General features: G+C 39.5%; 1 protein-coding gene across 1 annotated transcript in view; it reads right to left on the bottom strand.

The window, feature by feature from the left end:
• CDYL (chromodomain Y like) overlaps nucleotides 1–17460 on the bottom strand; it is a 112767-nt gene extending 95307 nt beyond the window's left edge. Inside the window, exon 1 of the mRNA XM_066187559.1 lies at nucleotides 17038–17460. Within this exon, the coding sequence (XP_066043656.1) occupies nucleotides 17038–17061 (24 nt within the window). The 5' untranslated portion in view covers nucleotides 17062–17460. The remainder of the gene's footprint in view (nucleotides 1–17037) is intronic.
• Between the last annotated feature and the right edge of the window lie 8881 nt (nucleotides 17461–26341).

The raw sequence follows: 26341 nt of genomic DNA, 5'->3' as shown, positions 1-26341 counted from the left end.
TAGATGACCTGTGTATGTAACAATTACTTAGTTTGCCTTCCTGTGTAAGAGAGAATTTCACTCCAAAATTCCTGCATCAGGAATATATTGTGCTAGAACCAAAGGCATCTTTTTGGAAAAATCCACAGCTTTTTTTGTTTTTCCTGATGTATCCAGAACATCCTTAAATAAGCTGTTCTGATAGATAACAGACTTAAATTTTAAATTTATTCTATTTCTAGAAGCAATACACCTGAGTTCAGCTTTGAGCTCCTGCATCTTGTCATCCAAAACCAAGTGTTACCTAAAGGACCACTTTGTCTGAAATCTTTGCTCCATATAAGTACTTACAGGCCACCAGTCACCTTTTCTAAATACGACACAGAGTGAGGTTCTTCAGGCTCCTGGTGCACACCAGGGTTTGTTGACTTATTTGTTTTTAAGGTTTTTAATTGTCCTTGACATGTTTTCCTGAATCTTTGAAAGTTCACCTAGGTTTTTTTTTTCACCTGGATTTTTTTTCACTTCAAGCTGAAGTAAGATGCAATTTTGTAACATCTCACTAAAAGCTACATAGCAAGGTAACAGCACGCCAAACTCCACTTGAGATCTCCAATATCCAATCCAATACCAAGAGACTGCAATGTGCATTTTTAGGTGCTGTATTTTATCATCAAATGACTCCTTTCCAAAGCACCACTCTCCATTTTGCATGTATGACCCTACTGTCAGGACAGGTATTGTCAGCTATATTAATGTATGTTCAAATGATCCCCATTAACTAGGTACAGACCACCCCTCACACTTATTAATCCATCCATTTCTGCACATATGCATTTTACCAGAGATTAAATTCTATTTTTCTCCAGATCATTATCCAAATCCTCAAAGCAATGGGCTGTAAAAAACTTCTATAAAATCCAACACGAATATCCTTAATCTATTAGTGCTTTATGATCTGTCAATCAACCAGTTTGAAATGCAGTTGATATGGCCCATGTTATGTTGACTTAGCAAGGAGATAGATTTCAGAAATCAGAATTCCATGCAGTACTGCATCAAGTGCTTTACAAAAGCTTACTGTACCTACATGAGTATCTTTGTCAATGAGAACTTTCAGCCTCAGAATAAAGAAGTAAGAACAGATCAGTTCAAATGGTCATAAACACTTGGGCAAGCAGTCACTCTGCTTTCTTTAATTTTCTGTCATTCTCATTTCAACCTTTTAGAGTTCTTTTTGCAATCAACCTGTCCAGTCTAGTACTTATGTTACATCCTGGCCTATCCTATCTAATTTACACTTCTAAACAATTAAAACCAACACAAACCAAGATACAAACCACAATACCTTAGATATCTCCAGTTGGTTGCAGTTTTTTGTTTGTTTATTTTAAACCTGGTCTCCTGTAGACTAAAGAAAAACTTAAATTTGTTTGCTTCTAGCAGAATAAAGAAATATTTAATTGTAAGTCACTGTAAATTGAGAACAAACATCCAGATTTTGGCCAGAAAACAACAGTAGTCTGACTCACAGCATGTTTTTAAAAAAAAACAACACAGAGTAATATTTTTTTCAGCATTTCTGTCTCAACTATTAATATTCCTATCTGGTAGACACGTATCGTTACTGGCATTTTTTTGCTCTCAATAGATAACAGAATTTTCATATTGTTCTTAAGCCCATGGATAAAAGGTTTATGATTAGTGTCTATATAATCTACTATGAATGGTCTTTTTTGGGTGACAGCTAATAGCCACTACTGTTCATGGCATTTTCTCTCAATCTTCATACATTTGAATGTTCACCTCTGCCTTATTGCACTATGACAGTTTCATACCTATCCCTAAGGACTTTTCATTGTAGGAACTAAAAAACTCCTGAGTAGCTTTTATTGGAAAGTAATATAACTTTGAGACAAAACTGCATTCTTTATATTTGCAGTAAAATCTGTATAACATTGTTTTTAGGAAATCATCCCTTTTCAGTGATTATGTATTATTGACAAAGCCACTATTGGTAGAACATCGAAATAAGCAATGATAACTATCAGTGCTGATTTTTTTCATGGAAATGATCTTACATATCATTTCACTTTTGTCAGAAGAGTAAAATTGAAGACAACACAATTGCTTTTTCTCAGAAAAATATGATTACCTACACATATCAGTAATTCCAAGAAAATGTCCATAATCATCAGCTAATGAAACCACTCTGAAATAACAGTGCATGGTTTCTTTGCATCTAGACATTTAGAGAAAGATTACTGTCACATAAAAATCAGGAAAACCTGCCTTACGTCTAAAAAAAGAAAATGTAGACCTTACAGAACTTTCTGAGGTAACTTTCTATCCTTAAGTGTACACTTTATTTATTTACTTTTATCTTGTGAAAAATCAAAACCAGAATGTTTTATTCCTTGTTTTCCATGTGTAATGAACCTAGTGTCTAGGCCAGGTTGGCTGTTAAAACTATGTCGGAACTGAGGAAGAGTGGAAGGGCCAACAATAATGGACAATTTTATAATTTCATTCTGCTCTTGCTAAAGTGGGGCACTCAATAAAAATTGGTACACTGAAAGTTGATTTGACTTAGTAATTTTCACAAAAGTAGTCTAAAGTATTCACTGCTTGTTTTGGGGTTTTTTTTTTTTTAAATACTTTGTTGGCAAGTAAATAAATTTGAACATACTGGACTAAGTTTCTAGACAATGATCAATAGATTTTTTTTTTTCTGACTGTAATCTTGTTTTCTACATTTAAATTATTTATTTAATAATTTGTTGGTTTGGGTTTTTAAACTAAATGAAGGACCAATGTCAATGGCTGGCAATACTATAAAATTGTACTAGTTTAGAAGCTAAGTATAGCTTTAAAACTTATTGCTACATGCACCTGTTAAAACAATGAGTCATCTGAATGTACATTCAGGCAATTTTAATTTTTGAGTGCTACACCCCTGGATAACCAATATTTTAAGCTATTTTATGTTTTCAAACTGCATACAAATTCAGAATTTGTAATAAGTATATTAAATCTTTTTAATAAAGTTGTCTTTTAAATGCTGAATACACAGTCTTGTATTTTATAATAATATTTACCATACAGAAATAATAAATTTCTTAATTATTACCTATACCTAAATAACTGAGAAAATATTTTTACTTAATATAAGCAAAATAAGGGGCTCACATACACACAAAGAACTGAGAACATTGGATTTGGGGCACTTAAAGCACTCAGCTACTTTCTAAACTCTCACTCAATTATTATCTCTATATTCTCAAATACATCCATAACACAGCACTGGCCTTTAGTCTTTAGTATTAATACATATTTTTTCTTCCTAACTGTTTTTTATTTACATATTGGAAGGACTTAGAAAGCAACGCAGTTTACTTTCCTTATCAGTTTTCCCACCTTCACGTAAACACACTCAAAACGAAAATAATTTGTTCCTGCTTATGAAACTGAAACCAAAAGTAATTAAAGCCTAAGTTTTTCTACCCAAAAGATATTGACAGCACTTATACTCTGGACTTTAATTCCATTGGAGGGGCTAAAAATAATCTTCATGAATATCAGCATTTTAAATGAAATGCAGCTTAAAGCGAGCCCAACTACAAGAAGACATCCTGTCTCATCCCACTCCCTGCCCACTGCCCACTCAGTGAACAACCAGAACACTGAGAAATAAATTATACTTTTTAACTACGCTTGTATGTCACCTGCGTCTTCAAACTGGGTTTGCACAACAGCCTCAGAGCATGTCACAGTATAATCAAGGTGGACAAGGAAAATACAGCCTTACCCTGCTAAAGAATTGTCATTACTTGCATAGCACACTAAAGGTACTACGTTTCACCAAGCTTTCCAGCTGCTGTGATGAAAGTAAAATTCAGGGAATTGTAAGTTTTGCAACACTGAGAAATAACTGGAATCCCAAATTCTTGCAAGCACAAGTTTGCCATTTTCACAGGAAATGGAAGGGTAAGCAGCCACTAAAACAGTAGCCATCCAGCACAGCGTCTCCAGAGCTCTGAATGTGCCCGCCCGCCCGCCGCTGGCTGCAGCCCCTCCCCAGGAGCGCCGCTCCTCAGCCCATCCCGCACGGGCTGCGTGACCTCAAGGTGGAGTCCGGGGACACGGCTCTGAGTCAGCTCAAGCCACGGGCAAGAGGCTGTGCAGTCGCACTGCAAGTCTGTCCAGCGAGTTGATCCAGCTGAAAATTAAGCCTGCAGTTTGACAGATTCTTTTTTTTTTTTTTTTTTTTTAACAGAGCCAAGTCATTTCTGCAACCATCCCTCATATCTAACCCATTTTCTCCTGTCTCTCTTCAAACATGCCATATATTTCTGTCTCTTCCTTTGAAGTGCCACCTCTTGGATTTCAACCTTGGCCAGTCAATAAACTGCCAGAAAACTATTTCTGTAAAAGCAGTGGGCAACCTTCAGCTAGGCAAGCTTCCTTAATGAGCTTTCACCTCAGGCAGCGACAGAAATCGGTGTGGGTGCAAAGGAAGGAGGAAGAATGAGCCGTTTCCTGGAAAAGACAGTGGTGGCAAGCAAGGCTTGTGGCACTTAAATTTGTTTAAGCTGCAGAGAAGAGAGCCCTAATACCCACAGTTGAAAGTGGACAAGGAATAGACAGTCTCCTAAATGTCAAATATCACACCATTCAAAGAACCATTACAGGAAAAACCAACACAAACACTGTCAGGATAGTTTTTCCCCCGGTCTCAGGGCTTGGTCACTGAGGCTGTTTTTTTGTGGCCATCACTCAGAAGTTCAACAGCTTCAATAACCTTCCACACTTGCTTTGTCATCCTGGCAAGTACGTGTATGGCCATGCACAGAAAAAGGCTGAGGAACTGCTTCAACCAAACAAACATTTCTGAGCTGGAGTTTTTTGTTTGGTTGTTTTTAATGATGCCAGATCAATTTTCCAATCTTCTTAAAACATGGCCAAGCACCTGCTGTGGCTCAAACAGAAGGAACAGCTGAGCGATCCAAGCAAAAACTACTGAAGTCAACCATAAAGCGTAGCCACCCAAACATCTTCCAAGATTTAATATAAAAGGAAGTAAAATACAACAATTATTTAAAAACATTACTTGATCAGTTATTGTCACTCAGATAACAAACCTTAGCTTACACCACAGTAGTTCAGTGCTGTGCCTAAACTCTTTATGCTTCAACAGTACAATCCCTTAGCAACATTCACCTACTAACACAGTTTACAGCCCCAAGGGAAAGCCTATAATGAATGAAAAGTTGGGTATTATCCTGCATTAGGATCAGAAGACCGTAGAAAAAGGAAACAAAACCTCACTGCTTAGGAGGCCAGATTTAAGTATATTTAACTTAACTGACTAAATTAACCCAATTAGCTTTTCGATATTTTTTTACAGAGGAAGGGGATGAAGTCTATGACCTTTCGGAGAAATTTCACGTAGATGGTCTAAAGGGCCTTATGGCCTGAAGTCCTCGCTTACTGCAGAGGACATCAAATATAACACTGCATGCAAATTGAGCACCTCTCTGGAGTTAGCCCCATGAAAACCAAACACTGATATAAAAGGGGACCGTCTGTAAAGGTCTGTCTATAGCTTGTACTTGCAGCATAGCTTCTCTTTATCAGACCCAATTAGCCCGCTCTTTATTCTAAGATGTTCTGACAATATTTACTTGAGGGGGAAAAAGAAACACAAAAAAGAAAAAGGATTTATTCTGCTTGGGCTTTGGCTCAGGGATTCAAACTTTGTCAGGGAGATGAGCAATCATCTCGGAAATACCGAGTCTGAGTGATACACTCAATGCTAGACTGTGACAGAGAAAAGAGAGAATTATATTTTTTGAGACAGCACTCAGGTGTCCTAATGATGAGAACCTCAATTTTCACTCAACAACACCTGCCTACCCATCTTTCTACAAATGACAAACCAATTTTAATGCATAGGCCTTTTTCTCACTACATAACCAAGTTCCAGATTCTTGCAGAAAAACATAAAACATCCTTATTTTACAATCAATGGACAACTAATTCCACACTGAAAGTGCCCTTTTCTGAACAAGTTGGATGGAAAAAGAATTTTCTGGTGGTTTGACTGAAAATGAGAGAGGCAGGTATTGAAAAGACATTGGGAAGGTAGAACTCAAATACTGGACAAAAGAGACAAATGAATAGAATGAGAGCACTAATTTAGTGAAAAGCACAAGATAAAATTCCACTGGCTCTAGAGTCAAGCATTTTTTTCTTCTTCCCTTCTCATAATTTACTGTCTCCGTATACCTTAAGTCTTTATTTAGCATATAGAGATATAAAATCCCTTTCTCCAAATTAATCACCTTTAGTCACACACTGTTAGTTCAAGCTTCATAAATATAAACAAGTGCACAAAAGAAAAAATAAAGGGCCAAATAAAGCATTATTTTACTAATAGAAATAATAAACCCACATAGAGAGATTTACAGGCTAGAAAGATGACTCTCATTAATTCCCATTATTTTTGCTTGACAGTAAGTATACCATAATAAAGAAATTACTTTGTGTGCATGCAAGGAATCAGTTTTGTTACATTTCTTAGCTTTGATTATATATATATATATATATATATATATATATATATATATATATGCTCAGGTGTGAAGGATTGAATTTTTTATAATAAACTCACTTGTAATTACTTAAACAAGGAACTTAGAGTTGGATAATTCAATTAACACTGAATATATTTAAATAACACACATCAATAAAGAACTTCACATTTTACAGAACAATACCAGCATTATGTTTAACTAAGATGTTCACTTGTACCGAAAAAATACATCTCACATTTTAAGTATAACTTAACAGATAGCCATCCATCATTGCCTTCTTTTCCTAAGTATCTGAAGGTATGAAGAACAGAGCATAGTTATTTTATCTGGATAAATGTAGGAAAATAATATGGGTATAGATACAAATGAGTAACAGTAAAGTTTCATCTATCACTATGAGTGCCTCAAAACCTAACATTCATGGGGACAGAATCCATATCACATCCCAGTGCTCATTCTATCTCCCCACTAAATCCATGTTTTGTGGCACACACAGATAACTCCCAAAATACCATCTTATTCAATATACCTGTTCTGCATCACACCAGTTTCAGGGCAAAACTGAGCTTAAACTCCAAATCAATCCTTGTAAAGAACTGGTTTTAAAGATAAGGTGTTTTAATGATTTTTCCTCATTAAACATTTAAAATAAAAATCCAATAAAAGACAAGCAACCGTGTTATTAAATCTTTATTGTTAAGAAAGTAGCAAAGCGTGGTACAGTTTGCATACAGCTGTGACATGTATCCTGCTGATGAAAAAATGTACAAGATCCCATCTTTGTACAGTTTTAAAGTTTTGTGAAGTCATTATCCTTTATATCTACTGAGTTTCTGTAGTCATGGAAATTTTGACATTTGACATAAGCTGTCAAATCAACATCTGCTTGATGCACCAGCTTCCATGTTTTAACAGTCCTACAAAGTTACATCTCCAAGAAGCATCCTCAAATACAGTGATTTCCATCTTCTCATTCAGTATTTTATTCTTGGGTAGTTTAAATAAATAAGCACAAACCTCAGGAGAGCTGATGAGTACAATGTGGGAGAGAGGAAAAACAAATCAATTAAGGAGATGCCCTGATAGAAGAGAGATGCCTCTAACATGAGTGAAATGCAATCTGAAACACTGATGGATCTTTTGAAACAGGAAGCCAACTTACTTGCCTTCAGCATCTGGAAAAAAAATTCTTTGTTGTTATTGATCATTCCTTGACGACCTGGGTAAAAATACAGCTCATTCTAATGTTAATTCTCTGGAAGCCAATACCTTCAAAAGTCATATAATCATAAACTTGTCCTAGACTTCCATATTATATTGTCTTATGAAAGTTTTTTCAGATTATAACCAAACAGAGATCAAATGTCCGTTTTTCCTCCCACTCAACACATTCCCTTTTGTACAATCAAATCAAAATCCAAAGCACATAACGTTAAGCATATGAACCAGACAAAGAAGAGAACAAATTTCAAAACTGGGCTTTAACCTTCTCTGCATATGTATATTACCAAAAAACTTGATGTGCACCAACAGTTTAAATTTTCTCTTTGAAACTTCTGTCTTCGCTATATCACAAGTGAAAACTGATTGACTGCTCTAAAACTGCACTGCATTAAATCTTCTGTTACACTTGGAAATGCTTGGACACCTAGTTAGTTACTCCTTCGGCTACAAAAGAAGGTGGCAAGCTGGGGTCGAAGCATCCTCTTCAGGAAACATTAGAAATTGTTTTGCTGGAAATGCTCACTCAACTGACAAGTTGCTTTGAATGTATCTATTTAGCACAACTATATTTACAACCTAATTCCAGAGAAAAATGTACTAAGAACAAAAGCTAAAGATTCTGACATAAACATCGTTGCTCTCACTTTATGTTTCTTTGTTTTTAGAAAGCACTGCTAATCCAAGATCAAGTTTGGTCCTTATCTGTGACCTAAACAAGTGAGAAAAAATGTGCTAGTCTTGAAAACATGACTGGCCACCTAGGAGTTATATTATAAAGTAACTAAATGGCAAAAAGCCTACAGAGGAGAAATAAACACTGTTTTTTCCTGTTTCCAGTCTCCCTAATTTTATATTTTATACTTCAGTACAATCTACTGTGGTTTATACTTACAGAATAGTAGTAATTTCAAATAATGAGATTAATTCCTAGAGTTGTTATTATTACAAGAGCTATTACAGTTTGTCTTAATTTGTGGGCACATTCCTCTCTCCAAATTTTCTAGTCTGAGTGGACTCACACAAAGCTGCCAGCTAGTCCTTATTCTGGAATACAGTCTTTAAGCACATCAAGTCTGCGCTGAAGACTCCATAGGTTATCCAGAGCATACACAGCTGATGACTGGAGGTTTCACACAGTGTTAGTGCTTGTTTTGTTTGATCACATACACTAACAACTTCTTGAAAAATCTGAGTTCAAATTAACACAGAATTCAGGAGCAACAATGTATTTGTGGCCTGCAGTGACAATCCCCTGGCAGATGGGTGCAGGTAATGAACATGGGCTCTGAACATCTGGGCAGCTCAGGTTATGCTGCCAGTACTTTATAACCAAAGGTGAAATCTGCCTTGTCCCAACAAAGCCAGCCATGAAAGCTCCCAGTGACTATTGCTGTGCCACATTTCCCATTTTTTTGCTCTACAGTAAGACATTATGGACCTGCGATAGGAATCATGGTGCTGAACTGGATGGATCTTTTGTGTCAGTACATAGAGCCTTACATTTCTATTATTTCTTACAGACACAATCCCAGGTCTGTTGGTTTTAACTCTGTAAGTGACCTCGCCACTGAAGTAAAATGGAATTGTCACACTGTGCTATCACAAGCACATATGTATTATACATACATAGAACTGGGGAAAATCAGGTGCTGAAATCAAAACACAACAAATGAGCATGATTTAGCAACTAGCCAAACTATATTTCAGTTAACTCTCACAAATTTACTTTGAATTTTTTTGTACCCTTCATACCTCTAGTTATTGGTAACAAAAAATGTTATCAATATCCTGATGATGCTTCATTGAAGAAGTGCATTTAACGGAACTTCAAAAATTACAGACTTATGAATATCCACTGAACACAACATTCAACACATCATAATCTTGAAAGTATTTTGAAGTTGATATATACCCATTTCAACACTCTCAAGAATGTACCTCAATGGTTCCCCTACATACGTATTTACAAAACGTATATGTAACATTTTTCCGTGATAAATACATCACAATATACTTCCCACAACTTGCTTCAAACTGTGGCATCTCCAAAGTAAAGTAAATGTTTTCTTTTTTTTTTCCCTAAACCAAGCAAATTTCCATAATCCAGTATTTTACAGGAAGTGGAGATGCTAAGAAAAGTATTTAAATGCCTCTGAAAAATGAAAATCACAAAGTGAGAAGAGAAGAGAAGAGAAGAGAAGAGAAGAGAAGAGAAGAGAAGAGAAGAGAAGAGAAGAGAAGAGAAGAGAAGAGAAGAGAAGAGAAGAGAAGAAGCTCTTCCCCTCCCTTTCAATCCAGGACATTAAAAAAACAACAGTTTTGATTTTTCATGTGCTACTATGACAATCAGCCAAGAATGGGCATTAACACTTAATTTCCTTAAAAGGCGTAAAGTTTAAGAAACTGTGGGGGCAGAAGAGTTAGAGAAGCACAACTACAAATGTGGTTAGGCCACTTGAAATACGTACTTTATCTTTCCCCACAAAAGAAATGAAACAAACCTTCACACTTAACATGGCCAAGAAGAAAGATTTGATCAGAGCTTTACTAATTTATTGCATGTACTGTGATAATAAAATGTGAAGCATCACTGAAGAATCACAACAAAAGTGAGTTAAAGTAGTTCAATACAACTAATTTCCAGTTAAAAGACACTAAGAAAATAGTTGCTTTATTTTGTAATTAATCCTACCAAACTGGCTTTAAAGTAATTTAAAAATCTATGATTAAAAAATGTTTTTTAATCCACATCCATCCTATGTGGCCACTACTCCATATATTCATACGTATTAATAGATGCCTTGAAAAATATCTGCCACAAGTCACCATTAAGGGACACAAGTAAATCTCCCAAGGATGTTTATGAAAATAGTAAATATTTTTGCCTTTATAGTGTACTGAGCCAGTAACATGCCAGTTTTCTTTTCCTCTAAGTAATATGGAGAGAACTTCAAAGAAATAATTTCAAAGAGAACAAAATCCTTGTGTGTAAATATTAAAAGCTCATCAGAAACTAGAAAAATAAAAACTTCTTAGAGAGATACTACAGCTCTGGAAAATACAATTTATAATATAGAATACCAAACTTTTAAGATATTTTCTGGACTAACAACATACTGTCAGACAAACCACACGGTATGTTTAATATGTGAATTACAAATATTTTATTCTAAGATTAAAAAAATAATCAACCCTGTATTTATTGACCCATAATATCTACCATGTGGTATCAAGCCACACAAAACCTCAAAGGCACAGAAGAGAACAGGGAGAGACTTGTGCATCCCATTGTATCCTGCAAATACAGTTTGTGGAGCTTGTATTTCCAACAGATACACAAAAATAATACACTGCCCAGTAACAGCAGATTTGGAATTTATTACAGAAGAATACGAGTGGCATTACAGAGCTGCTTATATGTTATATCCAACAGATCTGCACATCCAGTTATCACATATTCTGGCTGAGTAAGATGAAAGCATAACTGTTAGTAACTTGGTTTTTTCTACTGCTTTGGCACAGATCAGAAATGCTGTGGCAGTCAGGAAGAAATGAAGCTGCACCTACTGAGAGGTCTAAAAGGGACACAGCATCAGTGATGCTGTTCCAGCTACGCCAACCTTCCTGAAGAACAAGGGGCTGTGGCATGTCTCATTAAGTTCTTTGTGTCCAGTAATTTATCCTCATTCAAGAGGTACTGAACATCAGCATAGTGGAAACAACCTTCTGTGATAGTACAGTCTTGCAACTTGAAAGTAATTGTTCTGTAACTCTAAATGCAACTGGCACTGCAGTAGTAAATTTCTGACTGACCAAAAAACTCAAGAAATTAAATCACAGGAAAAGACAGACTGTGAAGGTTAAGAATTATCAGAGCTAATGGATGCTTTATGGATGAGGCATCTCTTTCCCACTTTCTTTCCCTTCCATCTTTTTTTTTTTCTGTCATTGACATGAGCAATTCAAAATAAGTAATACAGAAAAAAGAAAAACATTTTTTTTACTATAGCGATTTTGTACATGTACATACAAAGGAGTTTTGTGCATAAAACCTGTTCAGACATCTCCGTATCTGTGAACCATTTGTGTTCCACACGGGACAGACAGAGGTTCATTCCTTCGCTTGCATGTGTTTGAGCTCACCCTGGGAGCAGCCTCAAGCCTTGCCAGGCCAGTGGCACCACAGAGGGCAAGGCACAATGGAGAAAACCCCAGGGGCAGCTCAGACACTTCCCCTGCAGCAGCACCAAAAGACAGGGCGTTAGTCCTCAATTTTGTCCAGAATTCTGGGGTGAATCACACTGGTGAAAAGCAGCTCGGCAAGGGACATGGAGAAGTCAAGTTTCTTGCACTAAACGTGATGGCTCCATTCCTGCAATGCTCTTGCATTTGTGCTCTGATTTAAAGAAGTGAAAGTCACCCACGGAGAATGAACAGCAAATCCTCAACTCTATTTTAAGTCAGATGTGTAGTTCCTAAGGGGTGGAAGCAACAGAAACATGTCTGATGTAAATTCCTAGTCTTAGTTGGGTAGGGTCAGTCAAGCAAATTTATGTCTTTTACCTGTCCTGAAACAAGCAGTACCATTTCCACCAGTTGTCAAACTCAAAAAAACTCAGGCATTACACCTCAATGACTGTGAGACCCTCCTTATGAATAAGATCTTTAACCAAGGTCTTGGGAATCACCACATCAGAAACAAGCAGCAGAAGACAGACCCCAAGACAATCTGGACTTCCTGCAAGACGGGTTGAACGAAGACAACCCATTTCACTGAGAAGAGAAAATGGCTAGTGCCTCAACAGCCAAGTCTAATTTGTTGTAAATAGTATTTTTTCATCAAATAGCCATAAAAAACTACAACTCCAAGCTGCATACTGTAGATAATAGATTTACCCTTTCAGTTAACTTAAGCAAAACAAATGTTTAAACTTTCCAGTAAATGCGCACAAAACAAGATGAAGATTTGATTGCTGCAGTGTTACTAGGGCTGTGAGAGAAACTTTGGGTTTAAGTGAGCAATTCCTATGCAGTATCAAATTTTCGACAAAATGACAGCATTTCTCCATCAGTTTTCTACAGTCTACCATTTAAAAAACTAGCACACTAGATGAAGAACAGCCCATAGGATTGCTTTTTATGACTTGTGGCCACTACTCTACATACAAAGCTTAAATTTTCTTGGAATATGTGTCTTTGGGCTTACTTATTAGGTGATTAAACCTGACACATAGCTTAATGCCAAGCCATAGAACTTCAGCCAGTTGCTCCTGAAATTTGTTTCAGTTTGTAATTTCACTGTATGTGTATAATTTAATGTCAAAGGCTTTAGTTCTAAAAATAAAACCAAAAGTACTGAATCATCATTGGAAGTGAAATATCACCTTGAGAATACTAGACATCAGTATGAAAAAATGCAGATGTTTTCTGCAAGCCACTGGAAGAATTAGAAAAAAATAAACATATATTTTCCATTCTATAAAACATACAAAAATGTATAATTTTGAAGTACAGGACTTTCAATATGTTAATCTGTAATATTTTAGTAGAAATTGGTTAAGACACCTTAAGACACTACACTTATGACTAACGCCAAGGTGAAATACAGAGTGAAGAAAAGGCATCACGGCATAGATGCACCAGCACAGTTCACACAAAATGTTCTGCTTACTTATCAGTAAAACCCGGTAAAAATGTTTTGATATGAGTAGCAATGGTGACCCAAGCCTAGCCAGAGCTACATAAATGGATCCAGTGGGCCATGTATATTATGAGTATCAGGTGTACCAGTAGTTCCCAGAGAAAAGGCAGAAACACTCAGTAATTTGACTAGATACAATGTCCAACAGCAGAGAACTTCAATGCATTTCCACCTCACCGAATACAAAAACAAATTATTAAATTTTAAGAGAAAGAGACTTTTCCAAACTCAGCACAGGTTAGTAGTTGTCTACCGACTGCAACTTGGTACGTCTCACCCGCTAGCTAGCACACAGTTCTCCCACGGAGCACTTGCATGGAAACATTTCCACATTTCATCAAACAAACTTGTCATGCCAACCCCAGCTTGGGACAACTTCAATCCCAGACATCACTTGCAAGAGTTTGCCAAAGGAGGTCAAGGGATTTGACTGCAGAGAGAGCAAACATAGTTTGCTTCCCAAAGAACCTTGGAAATGAGGTCTACTTCTAATTACTCCAGTGAAGATGATGAGAAAAAGTAACATTTCCAACCAACAATGTTTCAGTTGGTGGGAAACAGGTCCGTAAGCCCAAGGAAAGTTGTCACACTGAAGAAGAAGGTAACCCTACCATATGCCCAAAGGCTGTACGAAGGATTTTTCAAAAACCACACTAACAAATTGCAGGAGGCACACACAAAGAGAGGTGCCACGTCAATGCTTGTTGAAACAAACTTGGGGAAATAAAAGGCCGATGCACCTCTTCTTACGTTTTCCTTCACCTGTCTTGCTCACCAGCTTCTCCATGTTTGTCCACCTCACTAACAAACACACTGTCCCTTGAAGAAACAAACTTGCAAACAGAAAAAGTATCTTTTTTGCTTCATCCACAGAGGCTGACAATATTACCAATAGCTTGATTTACCATCTAGAAAAAAAGACTCTCTTCAATGTTTCTACCCCAGTAAAAAAAAAAAAAAAAAAAAAAAAAAAAAAAAAAAAAAAAAAAGAGTGGGTAGTTATCACCCACAACCTCTAAAATGCACGGGAACAAATGACATTGAGGATACATGGCCAGCCCCACAGTCACACTGCCAATCCATTAGTAGATTTCAAGGTCTTGATCTTTGAATTCCAAATCACTGGCCTACATAGAGATCGGCTCCCTCTCTTCAGGGTTGACATCCAGAATAAAAAGAATACCACAACAAGTGAATCCATTAAGATTATTTTTAAAAAAAGAAAAATGAACTTACCTTCATTTTTTTATAAGAGCATTTTTCATTTGTATTTTGGAAGAATCATGACACATATCAGCAGAAATAGTTGGCATTCATACTTAAGCTAACAATTGCAAATAGATTACACAACATTTTTTTGATCAAGACACCAGATCAAGATCCAGAAGGAAAAATGGAAGTATAACAAATGGTACCAGATTTCAAACACGAGATTCGAACAATATTGTATGGCATGACATATAAATAAGACAACCATGAAACAGAAGTAAACCCACAGTCAATAACACAGGCAGTTCACAAAATAGTTTAAATCACTTAATAATTAACATTTCAGGTCAACTTGCAGCTATGTCCTTCCCAAATCAGTGCTCACTATATTTAAAAAATTTATTACTTTATGGTTTTTCAGATACGGCTAGCAAATTCATTATAAGACAAAACTTGTCAAAAATGAAAAACAATTTAGAAAAAAAGAGACAGCTCGACCACATGTGAGTCCAAAAGCATTAACAAATTTGGCATCTTAAATAAACTTTGCACTTGAACAACTAAAGAATGCGTCTGATTTTTAAAATTTAAGAGTATCCGTTCAGGTGTTTTCCAAACACAGCATTAGCGCAATGGCCACCATGCGCCACCTGCCCAGAGGATGACTGCGCCCCACGGACCACTGAGCCAACAAGGCAACATTTTGAACACAATTTAAGACAGACAAGAAGAGTCATGCACAATGGTCACTGTTAGCCTCAGTCCAATGCCCAGCAAACAGACTTTTCCAGGTCATTTCTTTGCGCCCATCGAAACCAACATCTCATTGTCCATCTTTGATCAAACACAGCAACACACGAAGAGCAAGTATCGGCCACAGCGCAGTCTACAGGCCCAACTCCACAAACCCAACAGAACTTTCTTCAAACTCAAAGCAAGTTTTTGGCAACCCCTTGAGATGCAGAGTGGTTCCTAAATTTCTCTCCTACTTCCAGGGATGATCCCTTCAAGATTGGCTTAAGCCATATTATGAGGACGGGGAAACTTGCCTAAGCAATTCACCATGATTTATCTGTCTTGGGAATAAGGCCTTTGGTCTTCTTTCTAGTCTATCAGTTCAGCACCCCTGCTTGACAGTCAACTCGCTTAAAATACAAGCCCACCCAAGGCACCTTCCACTGACTTCTACAGGGTCTGTTCACCGATGGCATCACAGATGTAACTCCATTAAAGAGAGATACACGTGCACCAGCCGTACAGTAAGACATCTTCTGTCAAGTGTCCTGAAGGCTATCTGCCTCCTTTTAACCTTAAGAGCTCAAGCCTCTGGATACATATTTTTAACAGATCACTATCTGGATGCATATTAACTATCAGACAAGAGCATTTTTGGTTTTGGGAGGCCACTTCTCTACCCAAAAGGCAGGAACAGCTCCAAAACAACAATGGCTTTTCACACCAAGGGATGACTTCTTGTAAAAATAAAAACAAGGAAGTTCAATCCAAGAGAACCATGATGCTTTTCAGTTTAGGGCAAGGATGTGAAATCGCCTCACGTAAGAAAGGAAATTCAAAGTTCGGCTGTCACCTTGTTCCCTTCTTCACCCCAAGACCTCCCTCTCCCGTCAGCACACGCTTTGACCACCTCCCGAGTGACGAGTGAAGGATGGCGTGTCAGAGCCTTAACTTTCAATCTTTTTGGCTTCTCTCGCAACCTCAACCCTACCGTTGGAGCACGAAGAGCCGAGGAGTTTAAATTTTAATATTTTGCACCGCCGCAGCTTGCTGCACGGCCAAGGCACACGATGGTGGCACAGGACTTTGGCATGGACGCAAATCTAAGAGGAAAGCCCCTCTGCCCTCCTCCTCCCCCCCACCCCCGGCCCGGACAGAGGCAATAACTCGGCTTCGCTCACATTTTTGCACAGCGCCGGGCTCGCACTTCGACGTGCTCACTGCCGGGGCTGTCAGCGCTGCTCGCCCCATCCAGCACCCCCCCTTCTCCTCCTGAAGTCAAAGTGTTGTGTGAACGTGGGGAAAGGACTGGGGGGGAGCGCAGGCCACGGTAACACTTTGCCGTCTCCTCCGTTCAGTCACATTTCCGTCCTCCTCCGGCAAAACTGGGGAGGGAAGGGGGGGGCGGGGGGCCAGGCTGGGCACACACGCAGGCGCTGGGCCCAGCGGGAAGGGGCAGCAGCCGCGGCAAGTGTGGGTGACAAGCCCGGCGGCGCTCCCGGGGAGCAACAAAAACGCTCTCGGGTGCGGCGGGGTGGGGTGGGGTGGCCGGCGGGGCCGGGGGCAGGGCCGGCGGGGCTCGGGGGCTCTTACCTCGTAGAGTTCCTCGGAAGCCATGCTGGGGGAGCCTCACAAGGTGGAGTTGGGTGCTGGTTTGGAAATACTTTTGTTTCAGTTGGTGTCCGTTTGGCCTCCTCCTCCTCCTCTTCTCCCTCCTCCTCGTCTTCTTCTTCTTCTTCTTCTTCTTTTTCTTCTTCTCCTCCTCCTCTTCCCCTCCTCCTTCTCCTCTTCCCGTCCTCCTCCTCCTCCTCTTCTTCTTCCTCCTCCTCCTTGCGCGTCTCTCTCCAGCGCAACTAGCAGCTCCGCTCGTTAAATGCCAGTGAGGTGCTCCTGTTCCTGCCCCTGCTGCTGCTGCTGCTGGCGCTGGCGGCGGCGGCGGCGGCGGGGGGGGTGCGCGCACGGCAGCTGCGCAACTCGCTCGCTCTCCCCGCTCGCCCTCGCACAGCCCGGCGCGCACGCACCCGCGCGCGCGCCCGAGCGCGCGCCCGCGGGAACACGCAGCGCGCGCACCCGCGCACACAGAACTCACACGCGTGCTCGCCCCCCCCGCCCCCCCGCACCCCTCCGTCCGCCGCCGGCTACACTCGCTCGCTCCCTCCCCAGGAACACTAATCGAGCGCAGAGAGGCAGCGCCACACGCGAACCACCGCTCTCCGCCCCGCCGGCTCCACCAGCCGACCCCCCCCCCCCCGCCCGGCACCATCCTCCTGCTCCTTCTCCTCCTTCTCTCCTCCTCCCACCCCATCCCGGCTTTGATCTCCCATTGTCTGCTCAGCTGAGCCCGGCAGCGCGCGGGGGGCGGCGGGGGCGCGCGCCCGGGGCCGCGCCCGGGAAACCGCGGGTGATGGGAGAGGGGGGCGGGGGGGGGTGCGGGGGTGTGGGATGTGCCCGCGGGACGGACGCGGAGTTCGGAGCGGGGCGGCGGTGGGAGGACACGGGGCCCCACGCACGTGCAGGGCTCTCGTCACGCCCCCGAGCCCCCGCCCGCAGCCCTCCGTGCCCGCCCCGCCGCGACCCTCCGAGCTCCACTCCCCCGCGGGCTCCACCATCGCCAGGTCCATCGCCCAGCGGTAGTGCCATATATAACGCGTCTGCACGCGCTTCTTCCCCGTCCAAACTTCCTTGGTTGGATGCCTTTGCCGTAAAAGAAACTAAGCAGCCCTCGAAGGTGGCTGCCAACACCGGATATGTGCCTTCCATCTCCCTGCTGACGGTGTTTGCCAAGCCGGGAAGGCCCCGCCAAGGCCTCCGTGGGATGATGGGCCAACAGAAAGTAGCTGAACTGTTGACTTGCCTATGAGTCCATCGCTAGTTACACCCCACAACCTGTTCTCGTCACCTCGTGTGTCATCTGGGGGTGCCTGCACAGCAAGCCATTAACCTGATGAATGCAAGGCTTCGTTATGCAAAGGCAGATGTACCGAGTTACCTCTTTGAGAAAAAATTCTTCAAGGCATCATTTCTTATCTCGAAAGGGCTGAAGGGTGAGACAAAACCAGTGTCAGGACAGGAATGCCAAACTGTGCGTTCTGTCACACCACAGTGTTTGTTCCAGCTAGGTCTCCTATTCCATGGCACACCAGGGAGCCTTTCTCTGCCACAGAACAGCACAGGCTGACGCAGAGTTCGTCACTTTTGTGTAATCAACCAACTAACCCATTGAGCCAACTCATTTTTGACCAAAGTTTTTTTTTTTTCTTTTTTTCTTTTTGCTTTTTTTTCCAAAGTCTTTCAAAGGTCTTTCAAAAAAATTTTCTCAAATCTTCTACTTTGATGGACAAGTTTTGGACTCTTGTCCAGCAGACACTCATTCGGAAAACATTGGTCGATTTATGGGCTTTGAATGATTTATGTAGAAAGAGCTGGAGATCCCTTTCTCAGACTTGATTAATCTGCCCATTCTTTATGACAAATCTGTCAATGTCTCCAAGGTCAACATCCTTCATCTGGATGACTGAAATTCTGTACTGGACTTCGAGATGGACATCATTTGTGCAGATAAAACATCTAAGAACTTTCATGCTTTTCATACTTTTCTAATCTTCTAACTGGTCTACAAAAAGGTTTTTAATCCGCTCCTCGATATCTTTAAGGGCTAGGCTTAATCTAAGGTGGTGAAAGAGGGAGTTGTTCAGTGACAGGAGCAGGATCATTGGTGGAAGGATGGGCCTATATACAAAATTAAGATGGTTAAGGTGTAGTAACTCTGTGACTGCCTTCAGGACATAAGCATTTAATCACCATTCCTAAGAGGTGGGCCAAATATTTTTTTGAGCTGTACACAATGTAATGTCACTGTTGTAGCATCCCTTTGAAGGACAATCTTTGATGGTAATCAGTATTCACATCACTCTCGCAAAGAGATGGCAGAAGTAGCTGCTGAACATGTTACTTTGCTTTGCAAGGGCATAAAAATAAAACATCTTAATCTGTACTAAGGGTCTCACCGTTGCAGTAAACCAGGTCTTATGCATTTGGATTTTCTGAATGATTCAGAAGAAATACTGTTCATCAGTACTTCTCCATTTTTAGTATTTCAAGGAAAGATCCAAAGCTCAGTTCACACTAGTTTTTAGTGTTCTGACCATGGTTATTCATCTTCAGTGAAAGAATTTCTTCTTTTACACATATTTGTTGCTTGCATTGCCATTAATTCTTTTTTGCCTTCCACTCTAACCATTTGTCCTTGTTGCTTGGTAAGACTTCAGGAGAATCAATCACACTATTCAAAAATACCATGTGATAGTGCTATGGTCCAAGCATCTGAGAGGTACCAAGTTTTTGTGAGAGTTTTTGCAGTTGTGTTTTGCTACACAAGGTTCCATGTTAACTTACTCTCATCTTGCTTTCTCTAGAAAAAAAAATCCAATTGTCCAAATGTTGCATGTTGAATTGTTGAAGTCCTTGTCTCTTTCTTATTTCTCAAGGTGTTTCATACATTCCTTACTGGAGGCAGGACGCATCAGATTTCAACAATATTTTGTTTATTGAAACCAACCTTACTGCCAGCTTCCTAAATGGCTTCCCTAACATTGCATATAAATACTTCCAAAAGAGAAGTTGTATGGAATGCAGTAATGGAGCAGTCTAGGAGGACTGGAAAGCCAGGCCAGTTTGAGTTCCAACAGTGGCAAATGTTTTCAGAGGTGGTTGAACAGCCTCTGTTAATCCACCTCGGAAAAGAACCAGACAATGTCAGCCAGGCAGGAAGTGTTGCAACCTGCATACAGAGCTTCCAGTTTGAAGTGGACAATTGCCTTAGTAGCACTCCTGGTAAAGTCAGGAGGACAATTGTTCTTCCATTTAGCAGAATAAAGAATGTTCTAATTTATGGGCAAAATACAGATCATGGAATCAAGTTCATTTGAAAGGTCAACTCAGTTTTGACCTCGCTGTGTGCCACTGTAATGTCTATAAAGATCTTCGTAGATGCTGAATTTGAAATAGTTGTGGTGGTAGGTCACAGCTAGCTGAAAGTTTACGGTATTGAAAATATCATGGATGTCTGTATTGGATGGGAATGGGTCTACATCTCTAGGATTTGCTCTAACTGAGGGATCACAGATGTGTTTGATATGCAGAGGTTATCCATAAGATCGTAACTCTTGATAATACAGTGACTATCAATAACTTATGTTTGGTTATATTAAGGTGATTATCTGCCCTTTAGTATTTGGGAGTAAGGCTTAGAAAGGAAGCATTGAGTCATTGAGGTACAGCCAGTGATTAGCTAAAGGATTTCAAAAGGCAGGATTGATATGCTAAATGGGATGGTCTGTGCTGTAGGCGTTAACACCTGATCCAATCATACTATGCACTTTTTCACAGTCAAAGGAAAGATAGTCAGCATCGTTGGCGGATGCTTCATCTCATCCTAATGCAGATGTCTATGTCAGGTCAGCTGAATCAAAGTCTAAACTTATTTATTTTGTTGACTTTTTTTTGCTGACCGGAATTATGTCACCTATTCTGCAACTGCTTAGAGAAAGTTGAGATTAATCCTACTCATGTTTCTATAACCCAGGCTTTCTTGATCTAAGACAACTGGATGATTTTAAACTCTGTAATGGCCAAATTATGTTGGCAGTTTAGGTCTGAAATGCATAATATCCCTTTGTACCTAATGTTTTTTCTCTCCTATTTTGATCCTATGCTCATTTGCCCTCAACTTCTGGAGTGTGCCTCATCCTTGGAACTTGTTGTTCTCTGTAAATTCTGTCCCTCTTAGTTTCCTCACCTTTTCTTGATCTCCATCTCAGTCTTCTAAGTGGTCTGAGATGTTTAAGTTAAAATGGAGAAGCAGAAACGATAGAAAAATGTATTTCTTGCAATCTGTACTTGCAGCTCTCCAGAGCTGAGAGTTATGTTTCCCATTTTGTAGTGGGTGCAGTCTCAGAAGAAGTCATTTCAGGCAGATAAAATGTCTTTGTTTTCAACACATGGAGGAAAGTGGGATCACTTGAAGGAACAGCTGTTGAATAAGATTCTTTACAGGAAAGTCTGGGAGAGAGGACCTCCTGTTTCTCTAAAGTACTGAGACATTCCTTCCATTGATCTGAAAAACATTGATTCTAGATTAGAGTAAGACTGTAACACAATCAAGTTTAAATAACTGGGGAAAGGAATAGCAATATTTAGAGTAATATATTCTTGGTAATTTTTTGGACTGACATTATGATATTTAGTTCTTTATTGATAAGGAGAGTTCCTTTCCCCAAATTTTTGCTTTCAAAGAATATGATCAATACACTACTGTTTCCTTGATGACTTCAATGATAAACTCAATGTAGACATTTTTTTAAGAACCAATAATTTTTCTTTGCAATATGCCCATTAAATAAGGAGGGGTTTGTTATCCAATCTCTACCCATGTAGAACTAAGGCATGAAATTACAGCAGATATTGTCAGAGTTGTCCCCTGACTTCTGCCTTTCAATTAAAGTGGCCTAGATTTAAAAACATAATAGAATAGAGTATGTTTTATTTTTAAAGTAACATTTTTATTGATATTTGTTACAGGTGTAAATACTAGATGCTTTTGTATCTCTAGCTGGATACCCAATATCTTGAATTGACTTTCCAAAGTTATAGAATCCACACTTGACTATGTTTTAATGGCTTGCTTAGTATCATACAGAAGTTTTACAACAGAATTCAGACTAAATTACATGGGAGAGAATGCATGTTTTATCTACAGGACCTGCTGTAGTGGTTTGAAAGCAAAAAAAAAAAAAATGAGAGGCTCCAAGTCAGAGATACAATTTAATAGGAAGAAAGGAAAGAAAATAAAAAAAAATAGATGCAGTAATACAAAAGACCACTGACAGAGTCAGAATACAACCTAAGCGGAGTGATGGAAGCAGTCCAGATGAGGTGGTCTTCCTGAAGCAGTGATCCTGTAGAAAGATCTGGTAGCTCGGGTCCTCTGGGAATTCAGTGGGTAAGCGCCCCTCTGGTGTTCAGAGTCTCAGCTTATATCCAGGCTGGAATGCTTGGTTCCTCTCTCTGGGCAGAGCATCTCACAATGGGATGGTGAGTCATGTGATAAGGCCTGATGGGCCCATTAACAGGAGATAGTCCAGGAGGGGGTTATCTGTGAGCTGTGTAGCAAAGGTGCTGATGGGCCCATTAACAGAAGATAAGCCAGAGTTGGGGAGGCAGGGAGCACTGCCTCACCTGGTTTCAACAGTTCATGAAGATGGTGATAGAATATACTTCAACCCAGGACACGTGCTTTTCTCTTTGTGCATTCTCTTGACACTTTCCCCACCCGCCTTTCTAGTTCTGCAACACTTGAAACTGGAATCTTACATGCAACAACATCCATCTGCAACAGACATAGAGAGCCCTGACTATGGGCACCGTGAAGCCTATGCTGACAGAGATGATATCAATATCTTTAAGTCCCGGGTTAGACTACATACGTTCTACACATTTCTGATTTATTCCTAGAAGCGGATTTGTACCTTGAACGAGACAAAAGCGCCACGAAAAAGGCAGTTTGAACAGCTGATTGAATATAGAAAGTGAAGATGTACCTATATTACCTAACTTAAAATGAGTTTATGTTTAGAAGTCTCAAACTGGAAATCTAAAATAAAAATAATCTTGTGCAATCACGTTGCTCGCCCTTTCAGCTCACCCTGTTGCTCACCAGCAGAGTTCAAATGTTTACATCCACATCAGAGATAAAAACTTTTAGCTACCTCCTTGAACTCCTTGGATCTATTCAAAATAGTACTGTCTTACCACTGGAATGTAGCTTCCCTTGCCATGGTGAGGATGAGAACAGGTTTATAAAAGGACTAAGAAAACATAATCCTATCTCAGTAGTTTGGTTGGGATGGGAGCACGGATTGAAGATGAAGGATAATTTTGTCCTTATAGAACACTTTAAATGTCTGATCAGCCTTAACAATTTGCTCATTCTCATAGTCAATGCAATGATCATTATGAAGAGTGCATTACCTGAACATTAAATTAGGGAGTGCCCTCTTCAGTTTTTGAAAGGAGGTGTCATAGTCTTAAGAACAGGGTAGGCTGAGGACTGATGCAAATGTAGGGGCCATATCGGAAAGACAGACATTCTTTGCTTTTCTCTTTGAATTTGTAATTTGCGTTTTCATGACTAAGTACACTTCTAGAATGAGTAAGTACGTGGAGAATAGGGACATCTGAAATTCTGTATTTTTACAGAGAATGCAGAGAGCCTTACAGATTTTTAATGAAGTATATATTCTGTTACATCTCATGCAGGATATTTTTTTCATGGAGAGCTTTGGGTTTTTTTCTGGTTATGGGTATAGTATTTACAGGTTCACTTTTCAAGAATGTAAATGTCAGCAGTTTGTTTTTTCTCAACATGTCCTATCAAGTATTTTCTGAATCTTATAGCCAGTGTTTTCCAGTGAAGAGAACGTTAGTTTGGGTGGTAAAGTGTTAGTTGTTTTCCTTTAGGAAAATAAGGACATTTGTAAACATTGAGAAAGAACAGGGTGTTTCTTCTGAAAATTAGAGAAAGGCTAAAAACCATCATTTTTTTTCCATTCAGATGAGAAAAATAAAATAGCCTAACAATCTTCTTAAATAACTGAAAAAGGGAAAACTGAACCATGTAGAGGAAAGTTATCTTCTAAAGCAATATAAATGCTTTTTTATGAATAAACAATATGAACTTAAGATCTATGGTTTTTGTTCAGTTTGAAGATTCAACATCCATTTACTGGAAACAACCATGAGCTAGGAAAACAAACACTATAACCAATAATACTAATGACAGGGGGCACAAAAACCAAACAATTCACACAGAAACGCCCTGACAATAGACAATACCCAACCGCTCCCTCTGCCACACTATGCTGGCTCGGAAGGGAGACCATCCCCATCCCTAGAAAGTGATGTGAGGTGGTACAGAATAACCTTTGGGTCCTAGTCATGCCCCTCCTGACTACTGTAAAAATTAACCCTGTCCTGGCCGGAACCAGGACCATTTAGTCTTCCTGTGATCATCATAATGTAGATTTTTTCAGTACACTTCAGTGCAGCCTAGTTCTACCAGTACTTCTTACCAGAAACTTGACTCATATAAGAATATTATGCTAGTGTTAGGCTTAGTGCTTGAAAACTTTTCACAAAACTGTGCAAGCTGCCTTTCAGCATGGAGAAGGGAAAGTAAAAGGTATACTTGATTCATCATTAGCCTGCAGATTTCACTGTGGATTCAGTGTAGCCTGAACAAAAATAATACTATATTCTGTAAAGGAAGAGGTGCAAAAGGTAAGGAATCTTTAGATTCTTAGAATCCTTAGAGAGGATTCACAAACAGTTCCTTTTTGGAGAAGTGTGTTGATGTCAGTATATAGCTTGGTAAAATTGTGACAAAGTGGAAGAGGAAGTGGTCTGAATTCTTTTCATTTTGTTTCCTCTCTGTTGTCTAAGGGATTCACTGATTTGACTGATGGTCCATAGATGAATTAATGGCCTTTTGCAATAATTGTGGCAATATGAAAGATCAAAAATGATGCTACAGCTTCTTGAGACTTATTTAGCACTGGCACTGGGAATTATTTTATTTTCTAGGGATAGACTATGACAGTATGACCCTTTAACACAGAGGCCTAAGTCAACAGTATACTCCTCCTGGGTCAGTTTACAGATGGAGGTTTTGCAGCTGAGAATTGATGGATCTGAAATTGCAGATTCATGCAATTTTAATCTTTTCAGGTAGCCCCCAGTAACAAAGGCTGGCACATGCAGTCAATAGCCTTGTTGTTTAGACTGGCGGCACTGGAACAAAAGGCCTTGTTCCAGAAGTTTGCCTGTATTAGGATAGGCCGAATTCTACTGGATTTGCCCTGTTATATTTTAGCAGCTGCTCACTGGCAACCATTTGGTACCATAATAACAAGTTTTGCTATCAAAAGACAAGGGTAAATTCACTAGTAAACACTTTACTAGGTTTTGCCATCAACCCTCTGTGTCATCTTGGACTGTGTTCATTGTCCTCACACAAGGAGATCATGTTTTAGAAGGGCATGGATGTGTTTCTATCAGTCTTTCCTTAAGAATGTAACAGGGAATGAGTTTTCCTCTAGAAAGTCAAACATACAAAGTCACAATTACTATCCATTTTTTTGGTATTAATTATTTTGTATTGCAGCACATTCATTATTTTTAAACGCAACAAAATAAAGTTAATAAATCAAAATTATCTCAGCTCATGCCTAATCAAACAGAGAAATTAACTAAATGCCTGTGGTGGTTTTGGTTGATGTTACTGTATTTTTGTCATCTTGGCTTGCTGAAGTGAGCATAGTTTGAACACAGTTTATAAGGAAATCTTGCCTTTAAAAATTTCTTACATCTGCCTTTTGTAATCTTACCCTAAGATCACTAGGCAGCAGTGAGGAAAAGAGGTAAGCAAAGAAGATATCAAGACCCTCCAGTGAACACTTTCTCACGGAGTAAATCCACTGTAAGGTTGTATTGTTGGCACATCCCAATAATGAAAACTACAAAAGCTATTCAAAGAATAACATTTTTTGAACATTGTTCTAGGAAAAAAGAAGCAAACGAACAAACAAGCAAAAAACAACAATAACAAACCAAACCCAACCACAAATGGAATCTTTTCAGGTGAAGTATTCCTTCAAAGAATACGTCAAGGGTCATATATTGAAAAGTTGCAATCCAAGTGCTTTAAAGTCAGCAAAGATAGCTTAATGTCTTACACTAGCGTCAAGCAGCATTAACCGTAGGCATTACTATATGTATTGGCTATTGTAAAACATTGTAACAGTCTCTAAAGATACAGTCTTAGATCATCACTGGCATGCAT

This window comes from Chamaea fasciata, unplaced genomic scaffold (genome assembly GCF_029207755.1).
Source record: "Chamaea fasciata isolate MVZ Bird 193981 ecotype frontalis unplaced genomic scaffold, bChaFas1.0.hap1 SCAF_1, whole genome shotgun sequence".
In the NCBI taxonomy this organism is placed as follows: Eukaryota; Metazoa; Chordata; class Aves; order Passeriformes; family Sylviidae; genus Chamaea; species Chamaea fasciata.
Note: the sequence above shows the minus strand (reverse complement) of the source record. Positions and strands in the feature narration are given on the sequence as shown.